This window comes from Pseudonaja textilis, chromosome 7 (assembly GCF_049901715.1).
Source record: "Pseudonaja textilis isolate UNSWEBS1 chromosome 7, rPseTex1.2, whole genome shotgun sequence".
Classification (NCBI taxonomy): Eukaryota; Metazoa; Chordata; class Lepidosauria; order Squamata; family Elapidae; genus Pseudonaja; species Pseudonaja textilis.
In genome coordinates this window covers 8,526,226-8,543,497 of record NC_141996.1, presented here as the reverse complement: position 1 = coordinate 8,543,497, position 17,272 = coordinate 8,526,226, and the positions used below count along the sequence as shown (strand labels likewise).

Sequence of the window (17,272 nt, the reverse complement as noted above, 5' to 3'; positions counted from 1 at the left end):
GAGTTGGCCATAGCAAGTTGGCTGTGGTGAGCTGGTTGTGGCAAGTTAGCTGTGGTGAGTTGACCATGGCAAGCTGGTTGACTGTGGGATGTTGCCTTGGTTGAGTTGGCCCTGGCGAGTTGCCTTTGTTGGGTTGGCCCAGGCCAGTTGCCTGTGTTGTAAATTGCCCCGTAGACCCACGCCAAGCGTGGCCTTAGCAAGGCACTAAATAAAGCGGCATTCACACGCGTCCCGTGGTCTCGAGGCCACCCCGGCAGCACGGGAAGAAGCCCAGGCTGCCAGCTCCTTCCAAAGAAACGCCTCGGCTTCCTCGTCGACCCTCTCTTTTTTTTTCCTTCTTCTTCTTCCCTCGGCCGGCGCTTGAGAGGCCGCGGGGCGGAGAGGGGGGCGGGTGGGCGGTCCGAAAAGCGGAGGCCTCCCCTCCCCTGGGCAGGTTGCTCGCTCGCTCGCCCGCCCTCCCTCTCGCCCTTCCTCGCCGGGAGCAGCAGCCCCGGCGCCGCCCTCTCGCCCAGCCCGGAGCACCGCCTCGCCTGGTGTCACAGCGCCCTGCGCCGGCGGCGAAGCCAGAAGCGCGCTCGGCGGGGCGCACGGCGCAAGAGGCGGACGGCTATCCGGAGGGAGGGACGCTTGGAAAAGAAGCGACGGCGGCGAAGCCTTCTCGGTTCCTGCTCCGGCAAGGGCTGGGAAGCCGGGCAGGGGTTGGCGGCCAGCCTGCCTGCCTGCCCGGACGATGTGCCCGGCCGCGGGGCAGAAGGGTGCCCGGCGCCGGCGGCGTTTGCTGCTCCTGCTGCTGCTGTTGGGACTGCTGGCGGCTCTGGAGGCGGCGGGCGCTTTCGGCGAGGAAGAGGAACGCCGCTGCGATGCCATCCGCATCTCCATGTGCCAGAACCTGGGCTACAACGTCACCAAGATGCCCAACCTGGTAGGAAGCCAGTTCCAGACCGACGCCGAGCTCCAGCTGACCACCTTCACCCCGCTCATCCAGTACGGCTGCTCCAGCCAGCTGCAGGTGGGTGCCTCCGCCGCCCGCTCCCCCGGGGCTGACTTTCCCTTTCTCTCCCTCCCCGGGATGACTTCCACTTTCTCCTTCCCGGGTCGGTTGGCTTTCCTACGTAGGGCCGGGTTGACTTTCCCTGACTGGGATGCCGAGGGGGGAATATCCTGCAGGGTGGGGAGCCTGTGCCGCCTTCACGCCGAGGTAAGCCGCGTGGAGATCCTCGCCCTTTGGACTTGCAAAGATCGAGGTCGTTTTAAAAAACACAAAAAAGGCGCTTTCTGCCTGTATAGTTTCACTTCTCTTCGCTCCGGAGTTCGGTGCAAAAAAAGAAAAGAAAAGTGGATCGACTTTTTTTTTTTAAAGGGGGAAGATGGGTTGAGAGTCGCCCTCTGAACTATAGGACGCGAAAAGAACCCCGTGTGGGGCCATGTGCTTGAGTGCCTTTTCAGACGTCCGAGGGGAAGAGAAGGCGACTGAGGCCATAGGTAGTGCTTGCCTGCATCCAAGACTTCATGGCTCTCTTTGCCCCACTAAACCGTGCACGTTTGGGCAGATGGTATGAGTAGAGTAGAGTAGAGTAGAGTAGAGTAGAGTAGAGTAGAGTAGAGTAGAGTAGAACAGAACAGAACAGAACAGAACAGAATTCTTTATTGGCCAAGTTTGATTGGACACACAAGGAATTTGTCTTTGGTGCATAAGCTCTCAGTGTACATAAAAGAAAAAATAAAATACATCCATCAAGAATCATAAGATACAACACTTAGTGATAGCCATAGGTTACTAATAAGCAATCAAACTTACTAGGAAAACAAATAATACAATATAAATTGTAAAGATACAAGCAACACGGTTATAGTCGTAAGTGGGAAGAGATAGGTACTAGAAAGGATGAGAAGAAGAATAGTAATACAGTCTTGGTAAATAGTTGGACAGTGTTGAGGGAATTACTTGTTTAGCAGAGTGATGGCATTGTGTCTAATTCTTCTGTGTGCAGCGCTCTATATAACATCATTTTGAGGGTAGGAGTTGAAACAGTTTATGTCCGGGATATGAGGGGTCTGTAGATATTTTCACAGCCCTCTTTTTGACTCGTGCTCTATACAGGTCCTCCATGGAAGGCAGGTTGATAGCAATTGTTTTTTCTGCAGTCCTAATTATCCGTTGAAGTCATCTTGCTTGACCAATTCAGGCTGCTACTAACCCAGAAAACTCCTTAGCCAGCTGGGTCAAAGAGGTTGTGGGAATAATAGTCTGCAAAGTTGAGTCTAGCTGGGAATTACAGGTAGTCCTCGCCTTAACCACAGCTTATTTAGCGAATGCTCCGAGTTACAACGGTACTGAAAAAAGGGACTGGTGGCCATTTTTTTCGGACTTACGTCTGTCGCATGGCGTGTGATCAAAAATCTGGGCTCTTGGAGACCGGCTCGTCTTGGTGACCGTCATTGGCCCCCACGGGCATGGGATGCCCTTTGGCGATCTTATGACAAGCCGAGCCAATGAGAAAGCCAGATTCACTTAAAAACTGTGTTTCCCCCCATTTAACAACCACAGTGATTTCACCCCACAACTCTGACAAGAAAGGTCGTTAAGACGAAGCAAAACTCACTTTAAACAGACGTCTCACTTTGCAACCAAAACTTGGGAGGTTGAATGGTGGGAGTAAGTCAAGGACTTACCGGTAGACAGTCACAAGAAAGAAGTTTGGAAATTTCGTCTTCTGGATGGGGGCAAACTTCTCGGAGATCTGGAAAGGCTGCGACCATCCCTGGTTGATAAGAACAGCCCCGTCCCTTCTTTTGAGATCTTGCTGTCTTTCTGCTGGTGGATGGGTGTTGGGGGGGCTGTTTCCAAAGGGGGGGGGGATTCAAAAGGGAGGCTGGGCAGACTCCTGTGAAACTTTGCAAGGAACAGCCCAACCAACCCTATTCATGACGGGCATGAAAGAACCATGATGACGACTCCTCCTTGCGCCTTTCAAAACAATGCTTTTCTCCAGAGGAGTGGAGTGCTTAATCCACTCCTGGGTGTTTCCAGACAGGAGGCTTTGGGGGGGATCAGGTGTACTGAGAGGGAAAGGGTACCTGGCAAAGAGGACGCCCTGGGGAGGGGGCGCCCAACGGAGGTTGAAGCAGTAGAGTTGGGGGTCCCCCTTCCCTGGCTGGAGATCAGAATTACCATGGGGAATCTGGGGTTATGCTAAGTGAAGTAGTTAAACAGTGTGTTGCCGTGGCTGGGAGGGGTGTGTGTGTGTGTGTGTGTGTGTGTGTGTGTGTGTGTGTGTAAAAAAAGAAGCCAATCCCAAGCCTGGAATCATGCCAGAGGACATGGAAAAGAAAGCAAGCAAGGCTTGTAAGGAAACAGAACTTCAAGGAGCTAGGACAGACCGGGCCAGCGTGTGATGCAACAAGGTCACCTAGTGTAATAAGATTGGGACTGGGTTAGGGACTTCTGTCCTCACTGTGAGTTGTGGTGTGTGTGTGTTTGTGTGTGTGTGTGTGCAGGAAGGGAGGCTCACCCAATCTCAACATCAACCTCCTAGTTTCTACCGGCGGGTTGCAATCCTGGAGTGGTGGCGGTTGCACTCAGATTATATCTCCAGCAAAATAGGTGGGCATTGATATAATAAGTGTCATAATTTGGTGGCACCTGGCTTTGGTGAGACTCTAGGAAAGTGACCTTCCAGAAGGACCTGTAAGCTTCAGTGTATCCCCAACCTATGACAGACAGCCTGCATCTCAATTCATGAACCCAGACTGTCCTAACCCAGCATAGAAATGTCTTCACTTTGTAAGTCTTTTCCCTGCCTGCCTGTGAGACCCACATCGTGTACAGGTAAGTCCTCAATGTAACGACCTCAAGCCTCCAATTTCTGTTGCTAAGTGAGCCGGTCAAGTGAGTTTTGCCCCTTTAAGAACCTTTCTTGTCACTGTTCTTAGGTGAATCCCTGCAATTGTTAAGTCAGTAGCATCGTTGTTAATAATACAGTTGTGAGGTGAATGTAGTCTCTCCATTGGCTTGCTTGTCAGAAGTTTGCAAAAGGGGATCTTGTGAATAGAATAGAAATAGGAAATAGGAAGTAGAATAGAATAGAATAGAATAGAATAGAATAGAATAGAATAGAATAGAATAGAATAGAATAGAATAGAATAGGAAAGGAAAGGAAAGGAATGGAATGGAATGGAATGGAATGGAATGGAATGGAATGGAATGGAATGGAATGGAATAGAATAGAATAGAATAGAATACATTTCAGATAGCCTTATGAATGCTTGAATTTTGTCAAGCACTGCTAGAAAATCTGATCTTTTGAAAGAGAGCAGGTGGCAGGTCCGTGCTTAATTCTATCTTCTTTTCCCTTCCCTTCCCTTCATGGTTTGCTCCTTGTGGTTAAGTCTTGTTGTTTTCCAAAAATAGCTCCAGGAAGTTAACAGCCAACTTGAAGACACACATCTCAGGTGTGTGAAGACCAGAAATAGAGCCAAGATTGATAAATTACTTTTCTTTCTTTCTTTCTTTCTTTCTTTCTTTCTTTCTTTCTTTCTTTCTTTCTTTCTTTCTTTCTTTCTTTCTTTCTTTCTTTCTTTCTTCTTTCTTTCCTTCCTTCCTTTCTTCTTTCTCTTTCTTTCTTTCTTTCTTTCTTTCTTTCTTTCTTTCTTTCTTTCTTTCTTTCTTTCTTTCTTCTTTCCTTCCTTCTTCCCTTCCTCCCTTCCTCCCTTCCTTTCTACTTCTTTCTATTCCTTCCTTCCTTCCTTCCTTCCTTCCTTCCTTCCTTCCTTCCTTCCTTCCTTCCTTCCTTCCTTCCTTCCTTCCTTCCTTCCTTCCTTCCTTCCAAGAGTCCTAAATATTAGCTCAGGGAAATTTACACCCCTGTGAGGAAGATTTAAGTGAGAAAATTAAAAGCCGCAGAGTTAGTGAATGCTTAACAAATGATCTTGGTCTCTTCTGACTCTACTATCCTTTTAGTATTTTGTACAGGTAGTCCTTGACTAACAATTTTTTGTTTAGTGACCATTCAAAGTTACAAGATACTGAAAAAGTGACTGCTGGGTTTTTTGCACTGTTGCATCATTCCCATGATCAAAATTGGGCATGTGGCAACATTGGATAAGTGGCATATATTTATGATGGTTGCAGTGTCCAGTGTTATGTGATCATCTTTTGCGACCTTCTGACTATTCACTTAACTAACTTCAGTGTTCCTAACTTAGCCACCGCAATGATTCACTGAACAACTGTGGCAAGAAAGGTCGTAAAACAGGGAAAAACTCCCTTAACAACTGTCTCACTTAGCAATGGCAATGTTGGGCTCAATTGTGGTCAGAAGTCAAGGACTACCTGTGGAAGCAGGTTTAAAAAAGGAATGGTGGTAACACATTTTCTTGTCTGGAATGAAAACTGAAAGGCAAAGTGGAAGAGCAGTAGCAAAGTTTTCCACTGGGTGTGAATCTGCCAAGATAAGAAACAGACTTACAATAACAACTAAATCCACAAAGGTCTGGTGGATTGATGGTTTTTTTTCTTTTTTACAAAGCTTTAATACAATCTTTCTAAAGTTTTTCTCCTTTTCCTTCTCCCTCTCTGTCAGTCTCTCTCTCGCTCTTTCTCTTTCTCTCTCTCTCTGTCCCTGTCTCTCTTTCTCTCTGTCTCTGTCTCTCTGTCTCCCCCCCGCCCTCTCTCTCTGTGTCTCTGTCTCTCTGTCTCTCTGTCTGTGTCTCTCTTTCTCTGTGTCTGTGTCTCTCTGTCTCCCCCCCTCTCTCTGTGTGTGTCTCTCTGTCTCTGTCTCTCTGTCTGTGTCTCTCTTTCTCTCTGTCTGTGTCTCTCTGTCTCCCCCCCGCCCTCTCTCTCTGTGTCTCTGTGTCTCTGTCTCTCTGTCTGTGTCTCTCTTTCTCTCTGTCTCTGTCTCTCTGTCTCCCCCCCGCCCTCTCTCTCTGTGTCTCTGTGTCTCTGTCTCTCTGTCTGTGTCTCTCTTTCTCTCTGTCTGTGTCTCTCTGTCTCCCCCCCCTCTCTGTGTGTGTCTCTCTGTCTCTGTCTCTCTGTCTGTGTCTCTCTTTCTCTCTGTCTGTGTCTCTCTGTCTCCCCCCCTCTCTCTCTCTGTGTCTCTCTGTCTCTGTCTCTCTGTCTGTGTCTCTCTTTCTCTCTGTCTGTGTCTCTCTGTCTCCCTCTCTCTGTCTCTGTCTCTCTGTCTGTCTCTCTCTTTCTCTCTCTGTCTCTCTCTGTGTCTCTCCCTGTCTCCTTCTCATTGTCTCTCTGTCTCTCTTTCTGTCTCTCTCTCTCTCTGTCTCTCTCTTTCTCTCTCTCTGTGTCTCTCCCTGTCTCCTTCTCACTGTCTCTCTGTCTCTCTTTCTGTCTCTGTGTGTGTGTGTGTCTCTCTCTCTGTCTCTCTCTCTCTGTCTCTCTCTCTCTGTCTCCCTCCCTCTGTCTGTCTGCCTGTCTGTCTCTCTCTCAATTTGCACACAGAGGCCAAAAAAAAGCTGTTTGTCTTGAAAAGAAAATCTCAGGTTTGTTTTAGGAGATTGGCAGGTTATCCCTGCAAAGAGTGTGTGTTTGCTCAGGTAGCTCAGGAATTTAGTCAACCGCACTCAGCTCTTGACACCAGAGTGGGTGCTCCGAATTGACATTTAATAAACAAAAGGCAAACCAGCAGTTGCCGTAAAGTATGTCAGATATGTTATTCACCTTAATGGAGGCGAAATCCCTTCCACTGAACATGCAGGGGGAGAAAAACAGGCAGTGACTCAGTTTTAGGCCACTCTAAATAAACTCTGGCTTTTAAAAACACATTTGAAACAGCTTCGCTGGTCAAATGCATTCAAGCATGTTTCTAGCCCACATTAATAATTAGCCATCTGAAACTGCAGTAAAGCTTTCCAATTCCTTGGACACATAAACGGTTTATTTGTTTGTTGCTAGCGGCTAGAATGCACCAGTTTTGGGTGGCTTTTTTACGGGGTGGTGGTAAGATGTTAACAAGTTTTCCAGTTTGCATAAAACAGGGGCGGGGAACCAATTTATATCTCCTTTTGGGTGCAGAGATTGAGAGCATGGCCTGAATCAGGGGACTCTGCGCTCAGATCTAACCGCTTACCGCAGTTCATTTAGTGACTGTTCAAAGTTGTAGCGACCCCGAAAAAAAGTGAACGTATGACCATTTTTCACACTTACGACCAGAGGTGTGTATTCAGCAGGTTCTGACCAGTTCTGGAGAATCGGTGGTAGAAATTTTGAGTAGTTCGGAAAATTGGCAAATCCCACCTCTGACTGGCCCCGCCCCCATCTATTCTCTGCCTCCCAAGTCCCAGCTGATTGGGGTGGAGCAGAGGTATGTCAGCATCCCTTTCACTGAATTTTTCCGCTTTAAAAAAGGGTATATTTCAATATTTTTTTCTTCAAAAAACAGCATCGTGTTTGATGCGGTGAATTAACAGGCCTGCATTAATCTTAGCTTTGTTGTGGTGAGCGAGCATAGCTGGAGGGGAGGAAACTTTGGGTAGAACCCAGAATCTTTCAGTTCTCATTTTTAATGGGGGAAAGAAGTTGGAGTTTTGTTGTCCTGTCGTTCTTGGATACGCTGATACACTCAAGCTAAGAAGGGTTGGACCTGGCTAATATTTGGATGGGAAAACAGCAGGAGCACCGAGGCTGGGAATTTGGTTCAACCTGGGCTGATTTTATTTATTTATTTATCCACATCCCGCCTTTATTATTTTTACAAGTAACCCAAATGCGACAAACATATCCAACATGCCTTCCTCCTCCATTCTCCCCACAACAACAACCCTGTGAGGTGGGTTGGGATGCCTAAGGCGGGACTAGAAATCGCCATCTCCTGGTGATTGGCTCAGATTCACTGGCTTTCAAGCCTAAGGCGGGACTAGAAATCACCATCTCCTGGTGATTGGCTCAGATTCACTGGCTTTCAAGTCTAAGGCAGGACTAGAAATCACCATTTCCTGGTGATTGGCTCAGATTCACTGGCTTTCAAGTCTAAGGCGGGACTAGAAATCACCATCTCCTGGTGATTGGCTCAGATTCACTGGCTTTCAAGCCTAAGGCGGGACTAGAAATCACCATCTCCTGGTGATTGGCTCAGATTCACTGGCTTTCAAGCCTAAGGCAGGACTAGAAACCACCATCTCCTGGTGATTGGCTCAGATTCACTGGCTTTCAAGCCTAAGGCAGGACTAGAAACCACCATCTCCTGATGATTGGCCCAGATTCACCCAACTGGCTAAGGTGGGACTCGAACTCACAGTCTGCTGCTTTCTAGCCTGGTGCCTTAACCACTAGACCAAACTGGCTCTCCAGGTGGGAACCTGAAAAGACGTTCCAGTAATAGCCAATCACTGTTGCCAAGAAAAATACATGGGCGAGTCCACTACACCAGTTGGAATCACCTCCATATTTGGATTGGAGATTTCGGTTTAGCTTTGTTGGATCTGGTTTTGTACACAAAACCCCCCACCTATGTTAAGGAAGACAAAGGATGGGCTTTTGTCCCTGGTTGTTGATTTCTGTACAGGTAACCCTTGACTTACATTTGTATGGCCTTCGATCCACAGAATTCTCCATCAGCCATGTCCACGCTTGTTGAAGTCCACACTTGTTAAAGTAGCCAAAGTAGGGAAACACAGATAAGTCCAGAATGCCAAACATTGAGAAGATTTTATTTATTTATTTGATTTGTCAATCGCTTACAAGATAATAGGTATAAGTATAAACATGAATAAAAATACAGAAAATAGGGACAATTAAATGGGGACAATAGGACAGGGACGGGAGGCACGATGGTGCACTTATGCATGCCCCCTTACAGACCTCATAGGAATGGGGTGAGGTCAATAGTGGATAGTCTGAGGTTAAAGTTTTGGGGGTTTGAGGATGTAACAACAGAGTCAGGTGGTGCATTCCAGGCACTGACCCCTCTGTTGCTGAAGTTGTACTTTCTGTAATTGAGTTTGGAGCGGTTTACATTGAGTTTGTATCTGTTGTGCGCTCTTGTATTGTTGTAGTTGAAGTTGGAGCAGTCATTGACTGGTAGGACATTGTAGCAGATAATTTTGCACACCCTTTTCTGAAGTTTGTCCTTTTTTTCCTCCCTCCTCCAGTTCTTCCTGTGCTCCGTCTACGTCCCCATGTGCACCGAGCAAATCAACATCCCGATCGGCCCCTGCAGTGGCATGTGCCTGTCCGTCAAAAGGCGATGTGAGCCGGTCCTGAAAGAATTTGGGTTCTCCTGGCCAGAAAACCTGAACTGCAGCAAATTCCCCCCACATAATGACCACAATCACATGTGCATGGAAGGGCCAGGAGATGAAGAGATCCCCCTCCACAGCAAGGCTCCCTTGCACCCTGGGGAGGAATGCCAGAATGTCGGATTGAACTCCGATCAATACATCTGGGTCCGGAGAAGCTTGAGCTGCGTCCTCAAGTGCGGCTACGACGCGGGCCTCTACAGCCGGTCCGCCAAGGCCTTCACCGACATCTGGATGGCTGTGTGGGCCAGCCTCTGTTTCATCTCCACTGCCTTCACGGTCTTGACCTTTCTGATCGATTCCACTCGGTTTTCCTATCCGGAGCGGCCCATCATATTCCTGAGCATGTGCTACAATATTTATAGCATCGCTTATATTGTCCGGCTGACCGTAGGCCGAGAAAGGATTTCCTGTGACTTCGATGAGGCCGTAGAACCTGTTCTCATCCAGGAGGGCCTGAAGAACACCGGATGCGCCATCATTTTCCTGCTGATGTACTTTTTCGGCATGGCGAGCTCCATCTGGTGGGTGATCCTCACCCTGACATGGTTCCTGGCTGCCGGGCTCAAATGGGGCCACGAGGCCATCGAGATGCACAGCTCGTATTTCCATATTGCTGCCTGGGCCATCCCCGCGGTGAAGACCATTGTCATCCTGATCATGAGGCTGGTCGACGCGGACGAGCTGACGGGCCTGTGCTACGTAGGCAACCAAAACCTTGACGCCTTGACGGGCTTTGTGGTGGCTCCCCTTTTCACCTACTTGGTCATCGGGACCCTCTTCATTGCGGCCGGCTTGGTGGCTTTGTTCAAGATCAGGTCCAACCTCCAAAAGGACGGGACCAAAACAGACAAGCTGGAGAGGTTGATGGTGAAGATTGGGGTGTTTTCCGTGCTCTACACCGTGCCTGCCACTTGCGTCATTGCCTGTTACTTCTATGAGATCTCCAACTGGGGGGTCTTCCGCTACTCCGCGGATGCCTCCAACATGGCTGTGGAGATGCTCAAGATTTTCATGTCCCTCCTGGTGGGCATCACGTCTGGCATGTGGATTTGGTCGGCCAAGACGCTGCACACTTGGCAAAAGTGCTCCAATAGGCTGGTGAATTCAGGGAGGGTAAAACGGGGAGCCAAGAGGGCAGACGGGTGGATGAAGCCTGGGAAAGGAAACGAGACAGTGGTATAAAAGAAAAGCCAGGGAGCGTCAAATTCTCTTTTCTTCGCCTCCCCAATGCAGGAGGAGCTGATGGGATAGCGGCCTCTGGAGCAGGAGCATTGGAACAAATCCTTTATTGAGAAACATTTGAGTTTTGGCAGAATTTTGAAGGAGGACAGGAGAGTAGCAAAGGAAGCTCAGCCAGGCTGGGAGGGGTGAAAAAAAAAAAAGCACAATTTTTTTTTGCAGCGGCTTCACAAAGTTGTGAAGATAAAGAGTAGAGCCTCTTGGATGTCTATCAACAAGCGGTGGTTTTGGGATTCGCGGGCCATTTGCACCTCCTTGATAACGCACAGTGTGCCTTCGTCTCTCACTCCCTTTTTTCTTCCCCTTCCCCTGTTCTGACTCACATGTATCGCTGTCTCGTACGAAGCAGTGCAAGAGAGCAAAACGGAGAGAGGAAGGAATTTCTTGCAAGTTTTGGAGAGAAACTGGCTGGTGTCAGGGAATTCTGAATGCGAGGTCTCTCTCCACTTGGAGAAGTGATGCCCAAGAGCTTGGAGGCTGCAGAAAGTTGCAGTTTTAGGGTGCAAGCTTTGGAATTCTGCAGAATTCCTTCAGAGACAGATCAGAGAAAAGGTCTTGAGATTCAAGCGAAGTCAATTTGCCTTTAGCGTCATCGACTAAAAAAAAAAAAACACCGATTAAGGTTTCAGGCTGCATTTGAGCTGAGGAAACAAACATGGGATGGAAACAGGATGTGTTTCTAATCAGGATGACCCCCAAATGACATCAAGATGTCACAATGCAAGAGATAAGGTCATCCAATCCACAAAACCCTTGCTTTGATAGATTTATTTCGTTGCGGGGAGAAAAAAAAAAAACCCAAGAAACTTTAAAACCCAATAGTTCCACGAAACTTTTAAGCACAATAGCTGCAGGATTGTTTTTGTATTCAGTAGCAGCGGTTACGAAACAAGATTAACCTTCTAGCATCACAAGAGGATAGCAATGATATCACAAGCCCCTGCAGGGGCAACAGATACATTTAATGTTCTGGGAGAAATTTTGAGAAGTGGAGAAGTTCTTTCCTTTAAAAAAAAAAAAACCTGAAGCATAATGCAGTCTATTTAACTTCTTAATTTAACTTTCAAGCCTCACACAGCCACTAAAAAAGTTGCTGGCGGAAGTTTGCCTCAGGAATTAAACTTTTAGCCTCAGCTATCGAGGCGGGAGTTTAACATTTTCCAAGAAATGGAACAATTCTTCCTTTTTTTGGTACTAAATCCCTGCTTTAACAAATGTCTGGCAGCTTTTTCCAAATTGGAGGCCTGAAGGCATCCGATATGTGGTGTTTCCTTTGCAGAGCTTACGGCTTAAAATGTTTAGCTGGTTTTTATTCTCAAAGAGGTTAAGGGTAGAGGCAGGAATTTCTCAATACCCATTGCCGTGCTTTAAATAGCTTCTTCAAAATTAAGCTTTTGGGGCCTATTTTCGTGTTCCTTAACCTTGGTCCAGTGGTGGGATCCAAAAATTTTACCAGTTCTGTGGGCGTGGTGTGACTTTGTGGGCATGGCATGGCTTTGTGGGCGTGGCAGGGGAAGGTTCCTGCAAAATCTCCATTCCCTCCCCACCCCATTAACCTGCTTTCCAGCTCTGTTCTCCTGTGCAGAGCAATGAAAGAAAACCCAGCCAATCAGCTGGGACTCGGGAGGCAGAGACTAGATGGGGGCGGGGCCCGTCAGAGGTGGGATTTGCCAGTTCTCCGAGCTACTCAAAATTTCCATTACCGGTTCTCCAGAACTGGTCAGAACCTGCTGAATATCACCTCTGCCTTCGTCCCTTTAAGATGCATGGACTTCAATTCCCAGAATATCTCAGCCAGCATGCTGGCTAGGGAATTCTGGGAGTTGATGTCTACACATCTTAGAAGAGCAGGGGTGTCAAACTTGATTTCATGGAGGGCTGCATCAGGGTTGTGTTTGACCTCGCAGGGTCAGGGTTGTGGACGTGGCTGGGGTGGGGTGGGCATGGCCGGCTCGATGTCATTTGTGTCGCGGGGCACATGTGGTGGCCTAGACAGGGCGTGGGACATTGTCTCTAGAGGAATTTCTCAATGCCTCCTTGCCTTGCGATCAAAATGCCACTTTTGCTAGTAGTTTGTTTTGATAGCCCTCTGCCAGAAAAAAACGGAACTCGGGAGGGGCACGCATGGTCCCCTCAGCTCCGTTTTTGGTCATGACAACCTCCTGTAGCTGCCAATGAAAACGGAGTTTGCAGGCGGGGAGGAGCTCCTTTTTGCTGGCGGAGGGCTGCAGGAGGCCATCGCAGCTGAAAATGGAGCCTGAGAGGGATGTGTGTGGCCTTCCCGAGCGCCATTTTGACTGGCAAAGGCACCGTGGACTGATCTTTAGCTGGTTCTAAGGTGGCTCCACTGGCCACATCTAAGCACTCCATAAACCGGATCTGGCCTGCAGGTCTTAGGTTGGACACCCCTGTCTTAGAAGGACCAAAGTTGAGAAATACCAACTAGCCAATGGTGTTGTGAAGAGATGTAACATTTGAACTGTCACAAAATGAACTGTTGTAAGTCTAGGGCTACCTGTACAGAAAGTCCTCGACTTACAACCATTCGCTTAGTGGCTGTTCGAAATCCCAACAGCACCGAAATGACTTACGACTGTTTTTCACACTTACAACCATTGCAAGTATCCCCGATTCAGACGCTTGGCAACTGCTTCATATTTATGACAGTTGCAGGGTTTCGGGATTCGCGAGATCCCCTTTTGTGACCTTGTGACCAGCCAGGTTAACGGTGGAAGCCAGATTCCCTTCACAATTGCAGTGCTTCACTTCCATCCTTGTTGCAAGAATGGCTGTAAAATGGGACAAAACTCAGCCATCTTGCTCAGCAATGGGAAATTTGGGGCTCAATGGTAGTCATAATTTGAGGACTACTTGGCCCAGATTCCTGATTTTTTTCATCCGTTGCATGTGGAGATCCCACCCTCCCGGCAGTGTGTGTGTGTGTGTGTGTGTGTGTGTGTGTGTGTGTATGTTTTATTGGATTTTCACGGGTAGAGGTATGTAGGTCTTGGCATGTTCAAGTCTTTTCCTGAACATCAGATTTTCCTGAACTCAGAAGTCCATCACATAGCCCTTTACCCTGGTCATTACAACACAGGAGGTTGATAGACACACAGTCAGTACCTCAGCCACATAGGTTCTTATGAAAAAGCCAACCAATCTGCAAATATCAACTCTATCAACCAATCAAGAAATGACAACACAGCCAGCCAGCCCACTTACAACAGAGCCAGCACACCACACCTCGCCACCAGTATGTATAGAGAGATGGCAGCTCCAATCATGCTTTGCTCACACAAGCATGAAGCCGAAAGCACCAGCCTGAAGATGGCGAGTGGGACCTCATCGAAATGTCGCCAAGATACTCTCAATCTTACACGGGAAAAGACCTGAACATGCCAAGACCTGCATACCTGTACCCGTGAAAATCTCCAAAACAAATATATTCAGCTTTGTTCGGGTTTTGGCAGAATCTCATCTGCCATCATCAGGCTTCTGTATTGTGTTCGTCTGTGAGTCAGGCTTTCACAGCTGTTTCTGTTTTGAATTTGGTGCTAGCCTACTGCTGTGTTAGAATGGTTTTTTCTTCATCATGATTGGTTAGGAGTCTTGGTCTGTGTTTATTGGTCTTGGAGTTTGCTGTGTTCTGCTTGATTGGTGTTTCTAATATCTTCTGTATATATATGATTACCAATCAAGAGACAGCAGCACAGCCAACCAGCCCAGCACACCAGCCCCCACCATCAGTATTTATAGAGAGACAGCAGCTCCGATCACACACTGCTCGCACAAGCATGAAGCCGAAAGCACCAGCCTGAGAATGGTGAGTGGGACCTCACCAAAACGTCACCAGGATACTCTTAATCTTACACAGGAAAAGACCCGAACACACCTAAACCTACATACCTGTATCCATGAAAATATATATATATATATATATTTTCTCTTAAGTTTTCACGGGTATTTATATGTATGGTATTCAGCTTTGTTCGGGAATTTTCCCACATCATTATAGTTGTACATTTAAAGTTGTAGCGACGTTTCGGCAGAAACTCATCTGCCATCCTCAGGCTTGTGTATTGTGTTCATCTGTGAAAGTCTGACTCACAGACGAACACAATACACAAGCCTGAGGATGACAGATGAGATTCTGCCGAAACGTCGCTACAACTTTAAATGCACAACTATAATGATGTGGGAAAATACCCGAACAAAGCTGAATACCATACGCGTGTGTGTGTGTGTGTGTGTGTGTGTGTGTGTGTGTGTGTGTGGTTTGCTATTGCCACCTAATGAGGTTTTTTTAAAAACGACTTCCCAGGATAAGTGATAGCCCTGGGATCTCTCCCCATCCCTGAATCTTCCTCTCCTCTTTGAAGTCATCCAGCTTGGATTTCAGGTACCGCTGGCTTATTTTGGGGATCCTTTCTACCATCTCCAAATCTGAAAGTCTTTATCTAAAGGATGCCTGTATGCAACAGGGAGCTAAGGAGCGAAAAAAAAGGAGGGGGGGATGCAAAGCCACTTCTCACTATTGTCTCTCTTCAAAGCCCGGTTTTGTTCTGCATTTCTGTCTCTCTTTCTCTCTCTCTCTCTCTCTCTTTCCCTCTCTTTCTCCCCCTCCCACTCCTTCAACCCGGTAAGCTAATCTGCCCCACTGCTGGAGACCCCTGGCATTAAAAGCAATTAAGGCTTAATAGGTTTCACCCTGCACTCGATTGTATCTGCGTTGACGCCAGTCTGGGCAAACTAAAACGTTACGTTCCTTGGCAGCTTTGCATCCACACAGATCGGCTGCATAATTTGTGCGTCGGTTACAATTAAGGGGACATTCCCCAGGCCCCGGAAAGGTGGGGGGGGGGTGATGGGGAAGCACAGCTGACTCCCTCTGAACCCCCCAAATAGGGGAAAGGTTCACTTTGAGTGTGTTTGCCCTTTTTTTTTTTTTTTTTTTGGCCTTTTGGTCTAAGGAATATCCGGGTGGCTTTTTAAAATAAATAAATGAAATGAAATGAAATAAAATTTCTTTATCCTTAAAAGGAAAAAAAAAGAGAGAGAATAAAATGCAGAAGATGGATGAAGTTTTAAGAATTGGGTGGCTTTGTTCTTTACCCTGTCCTGAAGAAGTTTTGGTGGCTGTGAACCCTTGGGACAGGGGTCTCCAAAGCTGGCTGAAGAATTCTGGGAGTTGAAGTCCACAAGTCTTAAAGTTGCTAAGGTTGGAGACCCCTGCCTTGGGAGGCTTCTGCGTTGAGGATTTTAGCTGGTTGGGAAGCTGGTTTAATTCTTAATTTTTTCACCTCCATCTGAAGAGGATTTCCTACTTCCATACACAACGCTAGTCCCATCAACCCTTGAGTCACTGGTAAAAAAAAAAAAAAAGCAGTATTTTCATGAGCCCAGTTTTGCAGGGCAGATCAGTGGATATTTTTGTATTCATAGTTACTGTTTTGACCCAACAAATCCTCTGACGTGAACTCAAAATATTCCTTTACTAGGAATGCCGGCATTTGCAGCAAACAGTTTTTCTCTCACAGGCTAACAAGCCTGTCCGGCATGGAGACAACATCTCCCTGTCTTTTATCCCTAGAGCTAGGTGGGGCTTCGCTAGCAGCGATATCTCTTCCTTCCCAAGGACCGGCCCATAGATTTCCACTGCTCTCCTCTCCTCTGCCTTCTGCACATCCATGCATCCGGCACTGGACCCAGCTGTTCCTCCTCTTCCTCATCAGCCACCACCAGACCTGGGGGCTGCTGACTCCATCTGAGGGCTGACGGGCGGCCCAGGCTCCACCTCTCTCTCTCTCTCTCTCTCTCTCTCTCTCTCTCTCTCTCTCTGCCAGCTCCACCCCCTCAGAGCCCCCAGGTTACCCTGATGCTGACCTGACTCCCACGCCGCCACCTCCTCTGATTCTCTGGAGGGGCCAGCGGCCAACAGGCCACAACTGGTAAGAGAGGCGGCCAATAATTGTTTATATACAAACAAATAAATAAAACCTTTTAACGGTAAGGATTGTCTGCTGTTAGCTTGAAGGGTATTCAGCTCCAAACAGTCCTCATCTTAACAAGCACAATTGGGACTGGAACTTCCAACGAGGCAGTCGTTAAGTGGACTGCGCCCAATTTTATAAACGTGTTCGCCATAGCCGTTAAGTGGATCATCCTGGTTGTTAAATAACTCCCATGGTTGTTCAGTGAATCCGCCTTCCACCATTGACTTCGCTTGTGGGAAGGTCAGAAACTGCAATCACGTGTCTCCGTACTCCGCCCCCCGGGATGCTGCAACTCTTAATAAATACATGCTGGTTGCCAAGCAACCCAAATATTGATCACATGACCCTGGGGATGCTGCGACGGTTGTAAAAACAAGGACCGGTCCTAAATTATTATTTTTGCAGCACCGTCGTAACTTCGAACAGCTGTTAAACAAATGGTTATAAATCAAGGACTACCTTATGTAATAGTGGAATGGGTTGTTGTTGTTTTTTAACCTGCAAAGTTGCAGCCTGCTCTGCCATGTGTGGCTCTCGTTGAAACACACGACAACTTGTACAGTTCCCAGGTGGGATTAGGGGAGAAGTGATGCGTAAATACCTATTTCGTTCTCTGCTTCTCGCAACTCACAAAACGACTGGTCACGAAACCGGACCTTCTACTTCATTTTATTGACTGGAGGGGCTTCTATTTTCTTTTGATTCAAGGGCAAGACCTCGACTTACGACCTTGGGTCGAAGTTACGATGGACCCCCCCCAAAATGGGACTTGCGACCTGAAATGCGAA

At 47.6% G+C, this 17,272-nt stretch overlaps 1 protein-coding gene across 1 annotated transcript; it reads left to right on the top strand.

Annotated features, from left to right (window-relative positions):
• The first annotated feature begins 465 nt into the window (after positions 1-465).
• FZD4 (frizzled class receptor 4) lies at positions 466-11,813 on the top strand. Its single transcript, XM_026706814.2, has 2 exons — positions 466-1,009; positions 9,103-11,813. Exons 1-2 carry the CDS (start codon positions 731-733, stop codon positions 10,432-10,434), a joined length of 1,611 nt encoding a protein of 536 aa, XP_026562599.1. The 5' UTR covers positions 466-730; the 3' UTR covers positions 10,435-11,813.
• The last annotated feature ends 5,459 nt before the right edge of the window (positions 11,814-17,272 follow it).

Bases quoted from the DNA above. Each gene is read 5' to 3' on its own strand.
- FZD4 (XM_026706814.2), top strand. From the start codon at position 731: ATGTGCCCGGCCGCGGGGCAGAAGGGTGCCCGGCGCCGGCGGCGTTTG. The intron at 1,010-9,102 runs GTGGGTGCCTCC...TCCCTCCTCCAG, and splicing joins GCTGCTCCAGCCAGCTGCAG to TTCTTCCTGTGCTCCGTCTA.